At 35.2% G+C, this 23,344-nt stretch overlaps 1 protein-coding gene across 1 annotated transcript in view; it reads left to right on the forward strand.

Moving 5' to 3' along the window:
* The window catches only part of RSRC1 (arginine and serine rich coiled-coil 1), a 138,330-nt gene extending 115,681 nt beyond the window's left edge, over positions 1-22,649 (forward strand). The window contains exons 8-10 of the mRNA XM_032225941.1: positions 17,933-18,039; positions 18,827-18,973; positions 22,015-22,649. Coding sequence (XP_032081832.1) covers positions 17,933-18,039; positions 18,827-18,973; positions 22,015-22,107 — 347 coding nt within the window. The 3' untranslated portion in view covers positions 22,108-22,649. The remainder of the gene's footprint in view (positions 1-17,932; positions 18,040-18,826; positions 18,974-22,014) is intronic.
* Positions 22,650-23,344: the final 695 nt, after the last annotated feature.

Genomic DNA, 23,344 nt, shown 5'->3' on the forward strand with positions numbered 1-23,344 from the left:
CGGGCCCTGTAGGTGGTATAGAGGGAGGTGTAGAATCCCGAGGGGAATCAGAAACCACAGTATCCGAGGCAATGGAAGCCATGCTACTCACGACCTCGTGCGATGCTGTCAAAATGGCGTATGGATTTTTTTGATGCCTCAAAATGGCCACTGGAACTTTTTCCTGCTGAAATTCTCATCCAAGATGGCCACCTGGAACCTTCGAGTCCTCTGAGGGATTGGAAATGCGAACCAGCAATGCCAGCTAGTTCGCCATGACCTCCTGATCATTTAAAGGCTGCAAATGGCTAACACAACAAACCAAGCAGCTTGAGCCCGAAAGGATGATAAGGGAAGCAGCGGCTCCAAATAGCGATTCTGGTGTGACTTCGGCAGCTGCAAGGCGGCGGCAGTTGTCTGTAGGCGAAGGCTGCTAACAGGCAATTTTTCGGCTAAGAGCCCAGAAGCCGCAAATGAGCCAGAAGCCCCATCAATAGAAAAGAAGTGCCCAAGGAACGACATGAGGCACACAAGCGGCAAGGAAGGGCCAGAGGGAAGAACCCGTGGGCCAAATCCCCTCAGAAAGCCACTAGGGCCAGGGAAGAAATCCTGTCCTGCAAACCTCCGCACCAAAGAGCAAATTTCACGATTTAGAATTTAGGATAGCCAATATATCAAATTAAGACGAATTTACCAATTTATCCAGCTTGCAATTAAAAAACTGTTGTAGAGATCACCAGACACAGCCAGTCCAAAGGAAATGAACTGAGTCTAAGCTGGGGAGGCTAGCACGGAGGGTGGGACTTATCAATTGGTAGAGCCAGTCCTATTGGACACTGGCTGGAATAACCCATGTCTGAATGATGTCTCCACCTTCTGGGAGAATTGGAGGTTGTTCAATTTTAAATGTTTGAAATTACCATAGTCTCTCTAATCAGCAGAAGGATTCTCATTCTCCTTTCTCTTTTTGTATGTTGTTGGTTTGTAGCAGCTCTAATATAAGTTTGATAGAGTAATTGTCTTTTCATTTTCACTGACCCCAATTTAATTTGCTGCATGAAATCTATCAGTAAAAATGCAGTATTTACAAAAATTGTTTCTATGATACAAATTATTTTAATTTATATCTAACTGAAAACATGGCATTAAGCTCTTATGCAATAGTATCTGATTTTATTACAGTTTTATTGGTAGTATTGATTTTTTTTAAAAAAACTCAGATAGGTTAGTCAAATTCAAAGTATATAATCATGACAGCAGTAATATAAGGTATAAATACTGCTGAGGGGAACAATTTGTTTTTTTGCATTTAGATTAAGTATTTTGTATTACTATTATGATATAAGTAAGCATTTTAGTGTATGCTTCATAATGCAATTAAATGATATCTTGATTAACACTGAATTGATCATGAAAAAAATTCAGTTGAACTAGAAGATAATTAAAATACTTGACAGTTCTTTTTTGGTACCTAAAATGAATAGGTATGTGAAAGTTATATAAGAATTTGGAATATAGAGTAAATGCACTTGTTAAAGTACATTTAAATCTCAAATATAAATAAATTACCTGTTCTTTTAAATTTAACAAAATAATTCTTAAACGTATTTCCCAATGTTTTAATTTTTGAGCTTGCATTTTTGTTTTTCATATGTTGAATTGATTAGTTATGCTAGTTAGTAAGGTATAGAATATTTTATATACGCTGGGGAAATAAATTTGGCAGAAAATCAGCATGAGTAAATTTAATTATTGCTCAGAGACCTTTCCCTTTCCTAGCTTAGTGATCCAAAAACTCCCCTTGTTTCACTGAAATCTGCGTGGATGCTAAGCTTCACTTCCCAATTTGTTTCTCCACACAATGATAAGTGAAGTAATTACTGCTTTATTGATTTTTCATCATGGCAAGTTTAAAGTTGATTTTTCTATGAAAAGGCAGGGGTGAGTAAATGTCTCCCCTCAGTTTAGTAGAACTATCTTGCAAAATCTAATATTCTGAGGTCAACCTCTGAAAGGGATAATATGGTATCTTGGCCACAAATTAAGAGAAGAAATCAAGGCTACAAATGTGATTGAGTATATATGAAGGCAGCTTAATTTATGCCATTTATATGAACAATTCACATAGCACATAGTTGGAGAACATTATATTGTATCAGCTTAAAATGACCCCCACATAAATGAGTGTGCACAACGAGGATGAATTACCGGTAACTAAATTGTTCCTCAGAGGTGACAGTAGTTTTGTATTATTCTTTCACACTTGAAATAAAAATATTTACTATAGAAACTTGAATATTAATATAAACATTATGAATTGCAATATATTTATCTTTTGTCTGGAGCATGTGGTGTTTCTAATAATTATCAGTATTCATGAACTTAGTATTTTATTTTTTTCTAAATTTTCTTCATGAAGTAGAATATTTTAGGTTCATTTTACAAATAAGAATTGGAGTTTAATTTGACTTGAATATCAAAGTGCAAGTTAGGATTCATAAACAATCTCATTCATAATACATAAATATTATTTTTTTAAAAAATCTCACAAGATTTTTGTATAGTTACCAAGAAGAACAATTCTAGCATAGCCTTCTTCCTGACATCTAATTTTCTATGCGTACAGATTTAGATTAATGGATCTAATATGAAAATAAAGATCAAAAGAATTTCATCTTAAAATGAATAATTATTATTTCATTTAGTTATTTCTTTAAATGTAACTAAAAACTATAAATCAATTCACGTAATAGGAAATCAAATAGGAAATTCTGATAGATTTTCAAACATTCTAGGTATTGGTTGTATAATGCTGGTTTCTGCCTTTAAAATAAATATAATACTTATGTCAAAGATGGGTAATCCTATAACCTGTTCTCTCAGGTTTAGTACTAAAACAGGTGATATCTGAGATAAGATCTTTTTCTGACAATGTATGTTATCCTGGAGGAGAGACTGCAATAATGCTGAGACTTAAGTGTCTTTTTTAAGTGTCAGTTGAGAGCTGCTATAAAAGAATACAAAATCATTCATCTAGATTTCAGCTTTAAATACTCCTCCTATCAATCTTGCCTCCTATAAAGTCAAGACCAGAATGGAAAATCTTTAGACTTTGTAAACTACATTGATTTTTCTTCAATGGTATGAAGTGCTAAATCTCCAAGTGCGAAAGAAGCACCTTATGGCATGAGTAAGTCTGTTTTAATGTCAGGAAATTACATCATCCATAATTACTAAATTTAATTTCAGGAAATCATAAATATTTCTTTTCAATCAATCATTCATGCCTTTTATATATCACTTACCAGAATAATAATGCTACTTCTCTAAAGGTAGAAATATGCCTCAGACTGGGAGATACTCTGCTGTGGACTAATACTAATAGCGAATAGGACTATCCAATCATTTGGATTGGAAAGCCATTAGAATACCAAGGCTGTTAGATAGACTGGATGTACAACAATATCCTATAAGAAAGCAATGACAAAACACTTCTGTACTGATATCAAGAAAACTATATGACAGGTCCTTGTAGTCATCAGAAGTGAGCATAATCTGAAGATGACCTTTTAAAACATAATTGTTTGTGAGATACATGCCAGTGTAAAAACCGTTTAACCTCTTGCATAATGCATAAAAAGTTGATGAACTTTGATGGGCAATTAATTCCATCAATTGAGAACCAACAATGAAAAATACCTCACTGATGTAGTGGTGGCCGTCTGAGAAATATTCAGATGTTCTTATAGTAACTAGTTTCATATTGCTATGAAGAACTTTAAAACTATCCGTGACCCGTCAAAACCGCGGAGGACAAAATCGTGCTCGACGAAAGCGCGCATTTGACGTCATCACAGCGCGACGAAAAAAATTAAAAATTTAAATAAAATTAAAATTAAAGCAAGCCGATTCACATAAAGGTAAGGGTTAGGTTAAGGGTTAGGGTTAGGTTTAGAGCGTTAGGGTTACGTTTAGCGTTAGGTTAAGGGTTAGCATTAGGTTTAGCGTTACGTTAACGGTTAGGTTTAGGGTTAGATTTAGGGTTAGGTTAAGGGTTAGGTTTAGGTTTAGGGTTAGGTTTGGGGGGGTTAGGGTAAGGTTTTCGCTTTATTTTTACATTTTTCGATCACAGCGCGATGTTTTCGTCGCGCTGTGATGACGTCAAATGCGCGCTTTCGTCGAGCGCGATTTTGTCCTCCGCGATTTTGTGGTGGAACCAAACTATCTCCTTGAATTGTATATGGAAATAAACTGGCAATTGGTATAGTTCTCTTAAAACTGGCAAGCTATCTTCCCACTGAGTCACCTAATTAAAATTTTGAGCACTATATTTCTGAATAGTCTTCCAAGGCGATTTCATATGATATGTTACAATAATCAAATCATAATGTTATTGTATGTAGAATGCTAAGCTACCTCTGTAGAGGAGTAAATGCAATTTGTTTGCTAAATTAGAAATGCTCTCTCCTGTACCTCAGATAACAGAATTAGACAAAGAAACATTCCCAATCTAAGACCCTGATCTTTGAGGAGGACTGCTACTTCTTCAAAACCATTTAAGTCCCTTTTCTCCACTGAAGAACTACCCTCTCAGCAATGCGTTACTAATGCATTTGAGTTTTGTTTCCTAACTCAAGAACTTAATACTTCTTTCTCTTAAATTTAATTATGTTACTTTCAGACCTTTTCAGTAAATTATCAAGATGGTTTTGAATTTTTATTTCTGTCTGTTCTAGCTGTCCCACCTAATTTTGTATCAGCTACAAACCAGTTTGTCTTTTCATACAAAGCAGTGATGAAAAGAAGTGATCCTTGCAGGAACCTAGAATAACTCTCTTTAAATTGATGAGGAAGCATTGATGAACGCTCATTATGATTTTTGAGCCAACTATGTATCTACTTAATTATCATGACATCTATCTCCTGCTTAACTAACGTGGTTTGCTACTGACAATGTCATGGGGTACTTTGTCAGATGTTTGCTGAATTTCCAGCTATATTATTACAGCATTCCAACAATCTGTTAGGGAAAGTATGTAGCAAAAAATGAAATAAGGTAGTAGTGCAGTTTTTCAGATAAAGCAATTATATATGATAGAAAGGGAATGTTATTACGTACCAGTGCTACTTAGTAGATACCTATCATATCCACTGAATATACTTTGTTATTCTGATTATTTAATTATTAATTAATTTTTGTGCTTTTTATTACAGTGGTTTATTATTTAATCAAAATATTTTGGAAAAAATATAGCTAAGTAAAAATAGAGTGTCAGCCTCTGCTTCACTTGCTTGCTATCGGCTGCCATAGAAATGGGGAGGGTGGGGGCATGGTATTTGGGATGGGAATTATATGGTACTGGAGGAGATATGAAAAAGGGAATTTTCTTCTCACCAACTTCTGCGTATGCTGGTGACCAGTGTTTGGGCCTGGTCATAGCCAACCGTCTGATGGTACCTTTTGGAGATGCAACCCACATGTCACCTTAGGAAGTTGCAGATTGGACACTGGGGTGGGGTCGTTGGAGGGAGGGACTAGGTAATCATTTGATATGTACTTGTTTGCACCTTTCTGGCTCAGATCTTGCTTTTCTTTCGCTGCTATCTTTTCATAAATTTTCATAACAATGGAATTGAGAGTTTTCTTTCTTGGTTATTGATGGAGACACACCTGACATAGAGCTTTCTTCTTTTTTTCAGCACAGATGACAAATATAGAATATAAGTTAGAGTGTATAAACCATGCCAATAAAAACTATTAATTTTATTTGCACTGGGCATGTATATAGCGGAAGGGATCTCTATCTATCTATTTATCTATCTATCTATCTATCTATCTATCTATCTATCTATCTATCTATCTCTCCCTCCCTCCCTCCCTTCCTCTCTCCCTCCCTCTCCCTCCCTCTCCCTCTCCCTCCCTCCCTCCCTCCAAAGAGAGAGAGAGAGAGACAGAGAAAATGAAAGAGAGAGAGAATGTGAGCCAGGAGTGGTTTGAGTTTTAGCCATTTATCCTTTTGATTTTGCCATGAAGGTGGCACAGTTTGCAGTAGTAACTTCCATTTGTAAAGTGAATTGATGATTCAACTTTTATACTAATTATTTTCTGCAATTTTATAAGATAAAGGTCATTGTTGGGCTTTATCCCCTTCTTGAAAATGAAGTAATCTTTTATTTTCACCAGAATTATTTCCTTGTTACCTAGAAAGGGCACATTTCTTAGGAAGTTCCAAATGAAGGTTTAAAGAGTTTCCATCTTTCAAATGCAGTATTCATTTATATTGAATAACTTTTAATCAGATGGACATGCTTGATTAAAGAATTCATATTATTTTATGTGCAGGAATTAGAAATGTCTTTATTTGACACAAACAACTTCTAAACTGCTGCCTATTTTAAGGTAATCTAACATTATACTCAAGAAAAGGAATATTGACAAGTCTTAATTTTATATATGGTCAGTTATACTGCAGTGCCTGGTTAAATGTCTTATTCAAAACAGACGAGACTCAATTGTTTTACCTATAGTCATTCCCTTATTTGTTCTACCTGATATTTTCATTTCCATGTATTTTTGAAATAGCTTTTTTAAAATTAAAAATGATGATCCTTTATAACAGAATGCCAAAGTTTTAGCAAGGTTAGGTGTCATTTTATTTTACACTGGGTAGTTAAAGTTCACATTGTTTTCTAATTTAATTGACTGAGAGCAAGATAATACGGTACAGCAGAGTTCTAGTGTATGAGGTCATGCCCAGATAGCCATAATATCTTAGAGTGCTGTACTCAATGTTAAGAAAATATATTTAAATGCCCTTAAGTTCATTAGGTATTGCAAAAGGTCACGCTTTATGTTCAGTTAGTTTTATTAAAGTTCATTGTTATGACAGTGACCTGAACTCTAACTGTGTGGCCTTTATCATATTAGAGTATATATACTGGGGAAAAAACTCAATTTGAATTTTAGATTCTGCATGGTTTAATTGTTGCTTTATTAAGGAGAATTAATTGTAAACACTTTTGTAAATATTAGTAACTAAAGCGCCTTCATTTTGAATTAAGAAAGATTATATTTTGAATAATAAAACATTAAGCAGAAAGTCTTGTAAGAAAGGTTATATATATATAAAAAATTGTATATATAATTTTTTGCAAATGTTCAAGCAATATTTAAGCATTGCCAACTATATATGCATTTCATGATTCTGGAATGTAAATGTTGTTTTATTAGCCTGAAATAACTACCCGGTGTTGAATTTCCAGACAATAGAGAATTTATTACATCTGGTATATACATTATTGTTACGTATATTTTTACCATAATTTTATAATAGAAGTTAATATGATATAAGGGATTTAAAAATATATTTATATTATAGAAGTAACATAACAAAAAACAAAGTATAATTTACTCAGTTTCATCATTGTAAAAATCATTGGTTTTTATATTATTATAAAATTGTAAAATTCATTGATTTTTATATTATTATTTATACTATTATTCCTCTTCTTAAATGATCAATTTTTATAGCTTAGACGATTTAAACAATGTCAGAGTTTATTCTTTTCTATTTCTTTTTTTCCCCTACTGTATGATCTTTTCTTACATGGAGAAGTATAAAGTTATCAGCCAATAATAATTAAGATTAAAACTGTATGTAGTTATTGCAAAAGCTGATAAAACAAAGCCAAATAGTTTAATTTTAAATTAAATTAAATTAAATAGTAGATAGAGCTTTTATAGCAGGGTGTTCTGTTTCATCCTCTGCCTCCTAATAACAATATTTGTCTTCAATATAAATTTTAATTTTAATCATCAAAACCATTCATTTTTCAAATATTTTTCCAATGCAAACTTTTAAAATATATACAGTTCAAACCAGCCAATTTCACAAAAACAATAGTATAAAATATATAGAAATATAAAATAAATTAAAAATCCAGCAATTTAAAAACAGCCTGATTATCACTTTTAACTAAAAGCAAATCAAAATAGACAAATGCTACAATGCATTTAAAAATGTAACAGGGAGAACATTAAACATTATCTTGGAATTTAACTAGTGGCCACGGCCAAGTAAACCCAAATTATTGGTCTACACCCAAGTAGATCCAACTATTTCATGCTGTTTCAGATGCTGCTGGCTTTGAGTTTGTTCAAATCAGATTGCTTAAAACAAAGACTATGGTACGTTTTATTGAGATATTGTGGCCTATGTTAACAGTATATTGCAACTCTGATTGTGTTCTTCATATCCTTCCCCCTCGTACCTCAGGAGGTCAGGAAGGAGTCAGCCTGAGTGTCATCCTAATATTCCCTTTGTTCCCAGAGCTTAAGGCATGTTTCTGCACTTTATGTTTTTGTAACATTTCTGGTTATTTTCCCCAAGGTAATTTCCACAATCCTACACATAGTCCCTGGTCAAATACATTTGATTTGTCATCAGCTTCCTGACCAAGTAGGGTTTTAAAGGACAATGTAGGACAACAGCAAATTGTTCATCATTATGGCTGACTGGTGTCTACTTGTCAATGGCACTCTCTCTCATGTTCTGTAACCTGAACATGAGTAATTAAATCATATCTACCACATCTAAACAATACCATAGTTTGGATTCTTGGATCACATGAAGGAAAGTATTCCTGTTTGTGTAACAATACTGTGAAACTTAAGTTCATTTTAATAGAATGAATAATATCAGCATGGCAGTTTATTACAAAATTTCTGCTATTTGTTAAATGCTTTTTTCAGTTTAGCAGTTATAAAAATGAGATGTGTCTTTAATATTGGGCCCTATTGATCAGAAAAGGTCAAGATAATGCAGTATACTGCTTGTATGTCCCATTACTAAATAGAAGCTACTTACCAATTTCACTATTGTTCTTTTGCAGTGTATTTTAGAGAATGAATAGTTTTATTACATTTACACACTATTAGAATTTAATGTAATTTAATGCAAAAATGCTACTGCCACACAAGAAGATGTAATAATAAAGATGAAAATCGTATAGGAATTAAAAGAAAATTCTTAATTAATTGTATTGAAGATAAAAATTAGTTTGCCATCTGTTAGTAGTATGCATAATTTGTTAATCAGAAAAATATCAAGGATTCCAGTGGCTCCTTCTGTTACACTTCTTTTTTTATTAAAGAAGAAATAATTAGTTCTTTGGTTCCCTATATAAATTGAAATATAAAATAACATGGATATCAGATTCCATTTTTTCAATTTCTCAAGGAAAATGTTATTAATTAGATACTGTTAGCAAAGTAAAGGACAGCAGTGTATTAGAAACAGCTAATATAGTAGTTACTGCAAATGAGAAATTCGATTTGTGTTGATTCAAATGACAAAATTGCACATACTTTTTAAATCAAGGTTTATGATTATATAATTTTCAAATTTTGATTGTCAGGTTAAATGTTACGGTAATCTTAGTGAGAAGAAAAATAATCATTTTTCTATCAACAAAGAATGTAGAAAAATACATATATGTCACTCATTATTCTTAAATAAGTAACTTGTTTTATACTTGCCTGCTTTCCTTCTATTTGATGCTGTCTGTCTCCAAATGATTCTGGGCTTAAATTCATCTTCCACATTTAAATGAATAATATACACAATTTATTACCATTAATATTCTTTGTAACTTTGTAATTTCCTAGAAATCGATTATTTTTAATAAAATAAAGATAAAGGTCTGGATACTAGGGAGTTTGGCTCATAGAATAGAGCTTCTTCCTATTTACATTTCCTGGGTCCATTTCCTCAGTTTTTGGACCTTAAATAAGCCTGTAAGTTTTTGTTTTTTTTAAATCTACCTATATCTATTATTTCTTAGATACCTGTGTGGAATATTGCATACTACAATATGTCATAATTCTATATTGGGTTTGAGTTTCTGAGAATAAGGCTTTAAATTTCCATTTATTTACACCATTTGGTCGATTGGGATTTTTATGTCAAAAGTGTTAGCCTTGAGGTATTAGTTATACAAATATCAGTGTGTAGCTTTAGCCTGTTAGCTATCAATTGGATTCAGAAAATCAATGATCTTAATAGTTCCTTATTACATAGTTGATGCATTTGCAATAGTGAGTTGACTTACTGTCAGTGAATAATTAATTCAGTTTTTTTAAAAACCTATTGCTGATCTTCACCAGAAACTGTTTTCTATAAATTCAGCACTGTACTAGGCAAGTGCAACACTCTGTAGCATATTTGAAAGTTAAATAGATACCCCAAACTCAGTGCAAAATACATTGGTTTTTTTTTAAAGGCCATCCTAGAGTGAATATGCTTATCACTGAAAATAGTAGATTTTTTCTTTTCAGCAAAAATAAATATTTCTGCATGGGGTGTAGACTCAATTACAGGATTAAAATTAAAATAGCATTATACTCTGAAATATATTTAACAGAATAACAGAGTTGGGAGGGACTTGGAGTCTTCTAGTTTAACCCCCTGCACAAGCAGACCCTATATTATTTCAAACAAATGATTGTCCAATCTCTTCTTAAAAACCTCCAGTGCTGAAGCTTAAAAACCTCCACAACTTCTGAAGGCAAGCCGTTCCACTGATTAATTGTTCTAACTGTCAGGAAATTTGTCCTTATTTCTAGGTGGGTTCTCTCCTTGATTAATTTCCATCCACTGCTTATTTGTCTTCTGGGACAACAGTTAGCTAACTTTCTTATATACAGATAGTCCTTAATTCATAACCACCATTGGGACTGGTTTATCATTCATTGAGTGAAGTGGTAGTTAAGTGAGACATCATGTGGCTACCCACATGATTGTTTTGCTCCACAATTACACTCCCAGCATTCCCAGTAATTGCAGTCATTAAGTGATTGTACAGGTTGTTAAACAGAGTCCCAGGTAAGGAGTGCATTAAGGTGCTGGAAATCCAGGGAGGCTCTGCTCAGGAGCTGAAAATCCTCCCTACTGAAATCCAAACAGGACTTTTAACTCCTGAGCAAATAAATATTAACGGATACACTCCAGACTCCTAACCTTACCTGGCTGACTATTTGCTGTCAAAGGAGGTCATCACCCCTCCATGGCATGGAAGGGAACTCATTTGGCAGGTCGCAGGAACAGAGCTGAAATCTTCAGTATTTTGGCTTTGTTTCTGTACCCTGCCAAAGGAATTCAGCTCCTCTTTGGGATGCAGCCCTTTCAGACAGCCTCCAGAGATGAGAGGGAGTCCTGTTGGTAGGTGGCAATAATTTGTGACTTTCACTGCTGTCATAGAGAAGTTGGCAAAGATTGCAAATGGTGACCACATGATCGTGGGATACTTGGCAATCTGTTGTAAGTGTGAACAGGTTGCAAAGCTACCAGACCACAACATTTGTGGAGGTGCAACATTTTGCAATGCCTAGAAATGTTTTCAGGGCCATAAAGCACCCTTTCTATCATAATTCTAGACCATCATTAAACAAAGGTTGTATGTCAAGGATTACCCATAGAGGTTGTGTAAGTGGCCATCTCCACCATGAAATTTGTGAATATACGTACCACATAATCTGTTTCAAATATGTGCCCTGTACAGAAAAGTTACTACCCCTGCAGTAGACCAATTTTTGAGTTCATTGCCCACATTAACCTTTGAGTAATTTAAATTCTCATGGTAATACTTGGATGTCTGTCACAGCTCTGTTTTGTTTGAGGAAACACATTGGTTCAGTTTACAGGTGATTTGAGAATGAGTAGTCCTGCAGTCAGTTACAAAGACAGATAAAGAGTTGACTGTGTAGGCGCACACACAATCTAGAAATTACGGAGAAGCAATAGCTTTTTGTCTGGAGTCAAGCTGTAAATGGCAAACAAAACACAGGTTCAGGGGAAAATAGTCCACAACAGCCAAATACCAAAGAGGTTTAGTCAGCCAGTCAAGTCAGAGACCAGAGAGCCAAGGAAAAAAGTAGGAAGGGGTTTTAAAAGAAGAGATTAGACAGCCATTTATCTGAAATGGTACAGGATTCCTTCTTGAGCTGAGGGTTGGACTAGAAGACCTCTAAGGTTCCTTCCAACTCTGTTATTCTGTTAAGATCTTAGGTTGGTGTATTGCTTTCAATAGAGGGACTATCATTGGCAGCTGTTCTTAAATAAGCCAGCAATTGTGGTTATGACAAGAGTTGGAGAATGTATTTCTCCAGAAGCTGGGCAAATTGCACAGAAACCAATTAAATCCTTCAGAAACATCTTAAGTAAGCCAAAAGACCTAATAGCTCAAGAAAAAGGTCATCTATATGCAGAGTAATGACCATAATAGTCACTATGTAGGACAGACACAGTCTATTGCTTGTTTCTGAGAGATTTTTGAAGTATGATAGTGTTATCCTTTTCATAGTTTGCTAAAAACAACTCACACTAATTAACTTCTTCATTACCAAAGTAAAGATCCCATCTCCACAAGGCAAACTATGTAACAATATTATTCAGATGAGCACCAATGCAGTAACAATAACCCAGAACATCAGAAAAAGGAAAGTGACCATCTTTACAACATCCTCCAACAAAATGGATACCTAACCCAAAAGTGCCTGATCATCTGTGGTGGGTTTCAAAATTTTTTAGAACCTTTTCTGTAGGTGTGGCCTGCTTTGTGGGAGTGACTTGCCGGCCATGTGACTGGGTGGGAGTGGCTTGCCAGCCATGTGACCGAGAGAGTGGCTTGGCAGTCATGTGACTGGGTGGGCATGGCCAACTTATAAAATGTGGTGAAACTCACTTAACAACGCTCTTGCTTAGCAACCAAAATGTTGGCTCAGAAACTCAGGTATTTGAAGCACGCAAGTCTTAAAGCTGTCAAGTTACAAGACTCTTGTATCCCTAACCCTTTAGAAAAAAAACCCTCAGGGGTGTTCAAATTTGACAGCTTTAAGACTTGTGGACTTCAACTCCCAAAATTCCTCCTCTTGCTCTTCATCTTGATGATGTGAGGACAGGCGGGGGGAGGGAGCTGGAACGGGTTCTAATCGGCACTGTAGATTTGTGGAACCTCTTCTATAGAAGAGGTTAGAACTGGCAGGAACCCACCCCTGCTGATCACTCAACACCCCCTTACACAGCACCAACAGTACAAGTTATGAGAAGGATAACACTACATCAATGATAGAATCTGTGTTAATGTGCATGCTGTATATGTTATATTTATAAGCATATCTATGCTAGGTGAACTTATTATATAAAGTTTTTTTATTATATAGATATAAAAGATAGAGGTAGCTAGTAATTGCCTTTAAGAATAGAGCACAAAGCATTACTTTGGATTTTACAAGGCTAGCAAGCAACAAAAGAGCAGTAATTTATGAGCTCAGTGTAAAAGAATAGCATAATTACATTAAAAATTAATGCTAATGAACACTAAAATGGGGAAGGTGGTTATGATGAAAGTTTGTATTCATCTTCTCTGGTTTGAATGATGGCTAGTGGCTTGATTAATGGCTTAATTTCTATCAATTAGTAGGGGGGGAATCTCCTACGAGACAGGGGTAAATTGAGCATTGAATTACATATCATGCTTTTGTGTGTTGAGAAAAAAACAGCTGAGTATATCTGATATAAGCCACAATGGCAAATGTGATGTGCCCCACTATGTCTGCATTAGCTCTCTTGACAGGCTGGCTGTACGTGGTTATGGGGTGTTTGGAGATGGCTGGCAGACAACATTCACTGTCAAGTTCCTGAGAAATCTGCAGCTTTTCATTCCGTAGAATTTTAATTAGCGTCAATTAGAACTCAACAATGGAAACCTAGCAGCAGTGGCAGAAGTTGTAAATTGATCATAGTGCTATGTAACTTTAGACTCTTTTTTTGGACAACAAATATCTTGCAATTTTAAAGACTTTATGATTCATAATATGGATTCCTACTAGAGGTTTCCTGAAAGGCAATAGGAGAACAAGAAGGAGATTTATCTTTAGCCAAATACTAAAAGTAGCTTTTTCATGCTCCGGAAGTACCACGTTTCCCATTTTCTTCCACATCACTTTGTGACCTTGAATAAAGTTAACAAATCCATTATTTCCAATAGAAATGCAAAAGTGTGAGTCCTGAGAGAACACAGTCCTTAAAATTGAGAAGTCCTTGCCGTTCTCTAAGCTTGGCTGTTTTTTTCCAGACATTTTATTACCCAAACTGGATAACATCATCAGTGCTACCTAGTTTGGGTAACGAAATATCTGCAAGCAAACAACCAAGAGCAAAGATCTATCATTTCAACCCTGAACATTCTCCTTTAATGGTACTTAAAATTGAAAGAATTGTGAAAATGTGTAATACATGATGTAACTAATACTTCAAATGCTGTGATTGCAAAAATGACAACAACGTGATAGAGGATGATGGTGCTCTATATGTATCTGTGTATTCTTGACATTTGAAAGGCTTCAGTATAAAAGTGTGATGGTGCTCTGTATGTATCTGTGTATTCTTGACATTTGAAAGGCTTCAGTATAAAAGCAAATTTATTTGAGATTGCCACATGTCAAAAATCATTTCCCTTTCTTTGCATGGTAGCTGCTTGTATATTACACAGGATCCAAGTCCCCATTCTGCCTAAAATACAGATTTCCTTACCAATAGAATAGAATAAGATCTAAATTATATATTATATAATATCGCTCCTGTTGTATCAGTTCTTTCTCTTTATGTGCTTCATCTCCATCATCAGGATCATACACATCTCTTTATATGTTGCACATATTTTAATGCTTAAGGCATTAGCTATTAACATGATTTCATTAATGAACCCTTAATATCAGCATATTCTGGTACAGAATTTTGTGTAATAGGAGCTAACTAAGAGTGTGTCATAAAATGCTCATTTCTTAGTTTTGTATTACATATAGAATATTGGGGTTTTTAACATATCCTTATACCTTTTATATTTTAATCATTGTTCAACCTCCCCGACAGTTTGAAATTCATTTAATTGCTTATTCCTGCCAAGTAGCCATTCAAAAGCTGCAAACCATGCCCATTAAACATTGTTATGACTTTTAGGTTTACGAAAACAAATCACATCAAGGCAAGTAAGATGCATTTTTATCCAAAAAACAAGGGCCCTTAATCCCGTAGGATACATCTTTTCATTTAACTGGTTATATAGTGCCATCTGCTGCTTTCAAGAGCTTTCATCTATAGTACAGTAGTGATGACCTACAGATATAAGCCATGTGCTTTGAAACAGTGATTGAAATTAAAGACTCGGATCAAGGCATTACCAAAGTCATCACAAAATTATGTTGGATTTTTTTTGTATGTTCATATTTTCCTATTTTATCTTATTTTTCCTACTTAGAAGCAAGCACAACTGTAATTCTTCTAGAATAAATGATTTATAAATGGCATCAACACATCAGTCACCAATATAAATAGTTCTATATTTAAAGTCTGCCCAGAGTGAAAGGACTTGCTGTCCAATGAGTTAGTATTGATTTTTTTCTGTATCCTCTTAGCTTTCTGACTCCATTATTTTTGATTTTACTATGAAATATATATCCTTTCTACTGACATCTGACAAACACTATATGGAAGTCATTTTATCTACCAATAATGTGTTTGTCAACAATATTGTAGACTAATGGATGCAACTTCCTTCCAGTCTGTTTTTATGCAGTTAATGTTGTTGAAGTAATTCAGGAAAACATTCTGTGATTCTATTTCCCTTGAGGAACATGTCCCCAGATTATAATTGTCACTTGCATTAGAGCACTACAAATATCTGAGTCATGCCTTTATTCATTTATGGTTTCCTATTTTGAATTTATATTGTAAAATGTTGGTAATATTTGACAGATGCATACGAACTGCATAATTTTTTCCTTCACCTATTGTGATAAGTTCATGGGTATCAGAAAATCAACATGCATGAATATGCTTGAGAAAGAGTACTTGCATATGTATGCTTTATTTTACTATAACTGTGATATGCAAACATACTTAAAAAGAAAGGCCAGCATATGATCTAAAGGACACTTTATTGAACATTGAAGATGATTTTCATGATCTAAGGATTTCTTTTACAGTACATCCAATCTAATGAGGACTCTTTCCCAAACCTTTTCCACTGTTTTACCAAAGACAGTATTCAATGGGTGTACTTTAACAAATACTTAATGACACTAAGTCACTTCTGTTGTGTTTCACATCATTTAATAGCTTAGTGCCAAATATATTTTAGCTTTAGAATATGATAGCATGGGAAGAGGTTTGTTAATATTTCTTCCATTATTTGACAAAGTGCAGCTTTAAACTTTATATTCTGAAAAATTCAAACTACTTATCAACAAATTAGCATACATTGTTCACTCGAATCAATAATGAAATACCCTAGAAGGATTGAGTTCCTTAGCTCCATATCAACTGAATATATTAAGACGTATTTGGTGTTCTGATACTTTTTAAGAAAAGTGCTTAAGAGATTACTAGATGATGAATTGTAGCATCTTTCTCAACAACACGCCCATTGGCTACCTACTGACCTTTCCTAATTCACCAACTATTTCTCATCCTTGGGTTCCCCTGTCATCTGAAGGAGCTTTCTCTCATAAAATGAGCTCTTTGGGATTCTCATGTACATGAGAGCACATGCTGTAGATGGAATTCCTATACTGTTTGGTGTAGAATTGGACTTGTTGGCCTAAATTACCCCTTTCAACATTTTGATTCTATGAGTACATTCTAATGCAGCTTGTTGTTGCACTCAATATATTTTATTTGCCCTTATTATTTCATTTCTATCTCTACTGAACATATGTATGTCATATATTCTACCCTGGAATTATTGAAATGTTTCCTAATTACAGAAATATTGGGGAAACTCATTTTAAAAGTTGCATAAGAATATTAAAATAATACACTATATTGCCAAACGTATTCGCTCACCTGCCTTTACTTGCATATGAACTTACTGTAAGTGACATCCCATTCCTAATCCATAGGGTTCAATATGACGTCGGTCCACCTTTTGCAGTTATAACAGCTTCAACTCTTCTGGGAAGGTTTTCCACAAGGTTTAGGAGTGTTTTTATGGGAGTTTTTGACCAGTCTTCCAGAAGCGCATTTGTGAGGTCACACACTGATGTTGGACGAATTTACGTGGCCTACCACTACGTGGCTGAGTTGCTGTCGTTCCCAAACACTTCCACGTTCTTATAATACAGCTGACAGTTGGAGGAAATTTCACGACTGGATTTGTTGCACAGGTGGCATCCTATCACAGTTCCACGCTGGAATTCACTGAGCTCCTGAGAGTGACCCATTCTTTCACAAATGTTTGTAAAAACAGTCTGCATGCCTAGGTACTTGATTTTATACACCTGTGGCCATGGAAGTCATCGGAACACCTGATTCTGATTATTTGGATGGGTGAGCGAATACTTTTGGCAATATAGTGTATATATGAATATAGTATTAATATGGACACTTTTAGACACAACAGGTAACAGCCAGTGGCGGGTTGCCAATTGTTTTACTATCAGTTCGGGCACACTCGTGTGTGTGCTCATGTGTGCCCTCGACACTTTTGCGCATGCACAGAAGCGTCCCAGTGGGTGGGTGGAGCCTCCTGCCACCACTACTACAGATTTGCCTACTGAACCAGGAACAACCCACCTCTAGTAACAGCAGATCCCCTACTTTGGCTTGGAAGATGGGTTTCCTTCCTCTTACAAACCAATTACTTCTGTTAGGAGGGAAGATGGCATTAAAACTATAATGAAATTTAATTTGGGGGGGGGGGTCAGCAGGTCATCCTGCATGTGTTTTATGTAAATGGTGTTTTCTTTTTCACTTACAAATAGAATCTCATTGGTAGCACCATTTCTTATGTTCGACTTTTCTGTTTTCTTAGCAGAAGAAATACGTTAGGAATATATTACACAATACTATATTTAAAGTAATGGTGAAAAATATTGACATCGTACCTTTTTCCATAGATCAAGCCAGTCTTGTTGAGCAAGTAAAACGAGTCAAAGAAATTGAAGCAATTGAAAGTGACTCTTTTATTCAACAGACATTCAGATCGAGCAAAGAAGTCAAAAAGGTAACTTTTCAATATTTTTTTCTTTGCATAGGATCTTTGTGAATCCTGTGGTGGAACTATATATTCATGCAACTATCACTGACGTCAACTGTTTATACCAGTATTACTAGTACTGTAGTAATCCTAATCCATGGACAGATTCCACTTATTACATGACACTGTATTTAAATGTGAGAAACATACTTTATATTTTGGAATAAAATGTATTTTTCAGAGAAACACAAGGTTAATTTTTGTGCAGAAGAGGAGGTCTGATTTTCCTTTTCCAGCTGTGAAATATCCCATAATTTTTCCCCAGTTCAGAGCTATCTCAAGAGTAGAATTTCATATTAACCAAGTTAAAAGGAAAAAGAAATTCCTACTCTTTTCTTCACACATTATTTAGCACAGATTTTTCAGATATCATGCAGTCCCTTTCTTTCTCACACCCTTCATTGAATTGTTTGGGTAAAACTCTAGATACATATATACATGCTTGAAGTACTCCTATATATTATTTACTTTTATTTCAATTCTGGCAATCAACGGGATGACAGATATCATAGCCAGATCCCCTTCACATCCACGGAACATCTTCAACTGTTAGTCAATTATATTAAAAAAAACAACAATATAAAGCCTTCCTGAGAGACAAAAACATCAAAGTCACAAAAGAGAAATGGCAACTGATGATTCAGCAGGTTAATTTTTTGAAAGTTCAGCAGGTCTGCTACAAAGCAGAGGTATTCTCAAATGATTCATAGCAGAATTAGTTTGCCTGTAAATATTGTTTTGTGAATACATTTAGGTCACAGAATCTGCTGATATCAAAAGTGAACTGGGAATTACAGAAGTGACAAACGTTGGTGTCGCTGTCACTGAAAAAGAAGTAAAGTCTGGAATTATTCCTACTACTATCAAATACCAAGATGAAAACTCACTTGCCCATCCCAATGTAAGTTTGCTGATTATGGCAGTCTTTGATTAAACTAATTTATAAGGAATGTAGGAGATGAGGTTATGTAATCTGTGTATCCATATGTGTGTTTGTTTTCTTTTTAAAAAAAATACTCAAGAACTTCCATAAAATCCTGACTAAATTCATAGCATGAGCAATAGTATGAAGTTCAACTGCTATGTTCAGATATAAAGAAGATTAATTTTCAAAACTTTTTTTTACTTTTTATGTTCAGATTAAATAACAGTATAGTCATTTAGATAAAACACATTTAAATTCTGTCTGGATACTGTAGGTAGACTCAAACATAGCTGCAAAATCAGCAATGCTAAAACAGTGATTTCAGACATTGCAATTTTAATATAATACTGACTATGAATGTTGACTGTATCTCCAGACTCAGTTTATAGAAGCTTAAACCTTGAAAGCTTTAAGTGATCTAAGATCAGATTCTTCTGGATTTATCTTACCCCATATGAATGTGCTGAAATTTGAAATTGATTACCATATTTTTCAGAGTACAAGACGCACCTTTTTCCCTCAAATAGAGGCTGAAAATCTGGGTGCATCTTATACATCGAATACAGCATTTTTTGCCTTCTGAAGCCCCGCCGTGTATACCCTTATGGAGGCTTTCAGAGTACTCCTGGGGGCTGGGGAGGGCAGAAATGAGCAAAAAATGGGCCGTTTTTGCTCCTCCCTAGCAGCACTCCATAAGGGTATGCATGCAATTTTTTTGACAAAAAGCGGGCCCATTTTCACGAAAAATGGGCTGTTTTTTGCCCCGCCCCCCAGGAGCACTCTGCAAGCCCCCTCCCCAAGGCTATTCATGCCTTTTATTTGAAAAAAACAGGCTGTTTTTCGGAGGTTTGCAGAGTGCAAAAACTTTTTTTTCCCTTTGGAAAGCTCTTTAACTGATGAGAATTACATTGATCAAGTGCTGTGCCAGCAGAAACAAAGTCTTAAGGTTTGTCAGTGATTTCCTTCTCCAGCACATGGATAAATACACCTGGAAACATCTACCTACCTATCTACTCTCTCTCTCCCTCCCTCCCTACTGTATTTCTCTCTCTCTCTGTCCCTCTATCTACCTACCTACCTACTCTCTCTCTCCCTCCCTCCCTACTGTATTTCCCTCTCTATCTCTATTTCTCTCTCTCTTCTTTCTCTCTCTATCCCTTTTCCTACATACCTACCTAGTTACCTACTCTCTCTCTCTACCTATCTACCTACCTACCTACCTACCTACCTACCTACCTACCTACCTACCTACCTACCTACCTACCTACCTACTGTCTTCCAGGACTGCCTATTTCCAATATTTTCTGTCAATTCCATCAGATCTGCCATAGTAGGCTTGCCCCAGGTCTCTTAACATATGCATCCCACATGAATGAACAAGATGAAACAGTGTCATATAGTTGACCACACACGGATGGATGCCTATTGCCTTCCCTATTGTGGTTCCTGTCCACAATAACAGCAACACTCCCTTCACCTGACAAGTCCTGGCCTGGTTGGCTTTCTAAAAGGCATTGAAGACCTCATCCTTCTGTTCTGTGATATGATACAGTTTTGCAAGGAATCACCTTTTTTCAATTCTCTGTTGCCTTATGACTTTTACATTGTGTTATTTATCCATGTGTTATTTTATCCAGACTTGCTGGATAAAATTTATTTATAAAGTTAATAAATAAATTCTATGTCATTGCTCTTTCTACTCTGAAAAGCAGACAAGTAACTATTTCTAAGACCAAAAAAGCCCTATTATTGATTTAATTTGAATTTAATTGAAAAAAGAAGATATGGTTTGTTTATATATATATATTTGTCCATCAGTCTCATTGCCTTATTTTAATGGTACTTTAGGAGATCCTTTGGAAGTTCAGGGATTGAAGTTGTGGATCACCAATTAGATGAAACAGTTGTTTTATAATTGATCAATGATCAAAACTTTGTTTAGGATAACAGGATCCAGTATGGCCTTATTGCATACTGATTCCCAGTAAGATCATTTCTCTTTAACTTAAAAGTCACTGTTCCTGGCATGACATAATAGAGATATATGTAATTCATATAGAAAACTTTTTATTAAGGCACATGAAGGTCTCTAGGATTTTTAACAATGTACCTGTTCTCCTGAATAATTTCTGTGCTTAAAGTTCAGCTTTGTAGTCATCATTTGCTTGTTATAGCATTTATCTATACTCAATATCCCATAATGACAAAGTGAAAACAGAATTTTAGAAATGACTGTAAATTTATTGAAAAGAAAAATGTCAAAAGTGAAGAGAGTCTGAATACTTTCTGAATGCACTGTATATTCTAGTACTGATTTCTGGCATTAAAAATAGGCCTTGACCTATAGTCTGATTCAGAAAACACCAGAAATCAATAGAAATTAAAATCACTTAAGTTTGTAATTGCACTACAATGCATCATACATTCCTTGCTAATAGTGCATTATAGGAATGAATTTAAAAGATGATTTCAGATATTCACAAATCTTAATGTCCTTTGTTGTTGTTAGTTGCGAAGTCGAGTCCGACCCATCGTGACCCCATGGACAACGTTCCTTCAGGCCTTCCTGTCCTCTATCATCCTCTAGAATCCATTTAAGCTCACGCCTACCACTTCAGTGACTCCATCCAGCCACCTCATTCTCTGTCATCCCTTTCTTCTTTTGCCCTCAATATTTCCCAGCATTAGGCTCTTCTCCAGGGAGTCCTTCCTTCTCATTAGGTGGCCAAAGTATTTCAGTTTCATCTTCAGGATCTGGCCTTCTAAAGAGCAGTCAGGGTTGATCTCCTCTAGGACTGACCAGTTTGATCACCTTGCAGTCCAATGGACTCGCAGGAGTCTTCTCCATCACCATAGTCCAAAGTCCTCAATTCTTTAGCACTCAGCCTTTCGTATGGTCCAATTTTCACAGCCATACATTGCAACTGCATACATTTGCAAATTAATTGCAAAATTAATGTCCTTATTTATCTATTTAACTATACTGTATACTTATTTTCTTCTTCTTTTTCTTACAGTTATTTATTGACAAGGCAGAAGCAGAAGAAAGATGGTTCCAAAGGCTGATGTCTCTTCGACAAGAGAGGCTCATGGGAAGTCCCGTGGCTTGAGTGAATTAAATAACCAACGTACTTTCGTTGTGTTCCATGGTATAAAATTTCATGACATTTCATGAATGAGTATATAAATATTGCCTAGAGTGAAGGTGGGATGAAGGGAAGTATGAGAGGAAGTATATTTCTGGAATCAGCCAACAGGTTTATATCATATTAAAGGCATTAAGTGAAAGAATAATGACTATTATGTTGCAAGATAATTATTTGTAGAAATATTTTATGGTGTTAATTTTCTTAGTGTATTCCTGTTGTGGTTGAGATTCAAAGTGCTCTGCATGTTATTTCATACCTGATGGGGCACTTCAGCTTCTTCCAAGGGCAGTTCCTCCCAAGTTCATGTACTGTATATTGGCAATTATGCATGAAAGACCTTAGCAATAAGAATGTATGAAGAGAAAGAAAGAAAGAAAAATATTATCTTCCCACCTAATAATGTTTTGTTATTGAAAGCTAGAACAACAACGAGAAAGCGGTTGTATGAGAAGTGAGATTCTGAATTTAATTATACAAATTACAATAAACACATTTTAAAGTAATGTTCAGTGGATATAATATGTAGTACACCACTAGATATACTAGATTGCAAATGGGGGGGAGTTTTAGTTGTTATCAAATTTTGCAAAATCAGTATTCAACTGAGGACATACACAAGAATTATAAATAATGAATTAGAAAACAGAAAACAGAATAACAGAGTTGGAAGCGACCTTGGAGGTCTTCTAGTCCAACCCCCTGTTTAGGCAGGAAACCCTACACCACTTCAGACAAATGGTTATCCAATCTCTTCTTAAAGACTTTCAATGTTGGAGCATTCACAATTTCTGGAGGCAAGTTGTTCCACTAATTATTCTACTGTCAGGAAATTTCCTCTTAGTTCTAGGTTGCTTCTCTCCTTGATTAGTTTCCACCCATTGATTCTTGTCCTACCCTCAGGTGCTTTGGAGAATAGCTTCACTACCTCTTCTTTATGGCAGCCCCTGAGATATTGGAACATTGCTATCTTGTCTCCCCTAGTCCTTCTTTTCATTAAACTAGACATTCCCAGTTCCTGCAACCATTCTTCATACGTTTTAGCCTCCAGTCCCCTAATCATCTTTGTTGCTCTTCTCTGCACTCTTTCTAGAGTCTCCACATCTTTTCTACATCATGGCAACCAAAACTGAATGCAGTATTCCAAGTGTGGCCTTACCAAGGCATTATAAAGTGGTATTAACACTTCACGTGATCTTGA

This window comes from Thamnophis elegans, chromosome 10, assembly GCF_009769535.1.
Source record: "Thamnophis elegans isolate rThaEle1 chromosome 10, rThaEle1.pri, whole genome shotgun sequence".
NCBI classification, from domain to species: Eukaryota; Metazoa; Chordata; class Lepidosauria; order Squamata; family Colubridae; genus Thamnophis; species Thamnophis elegans.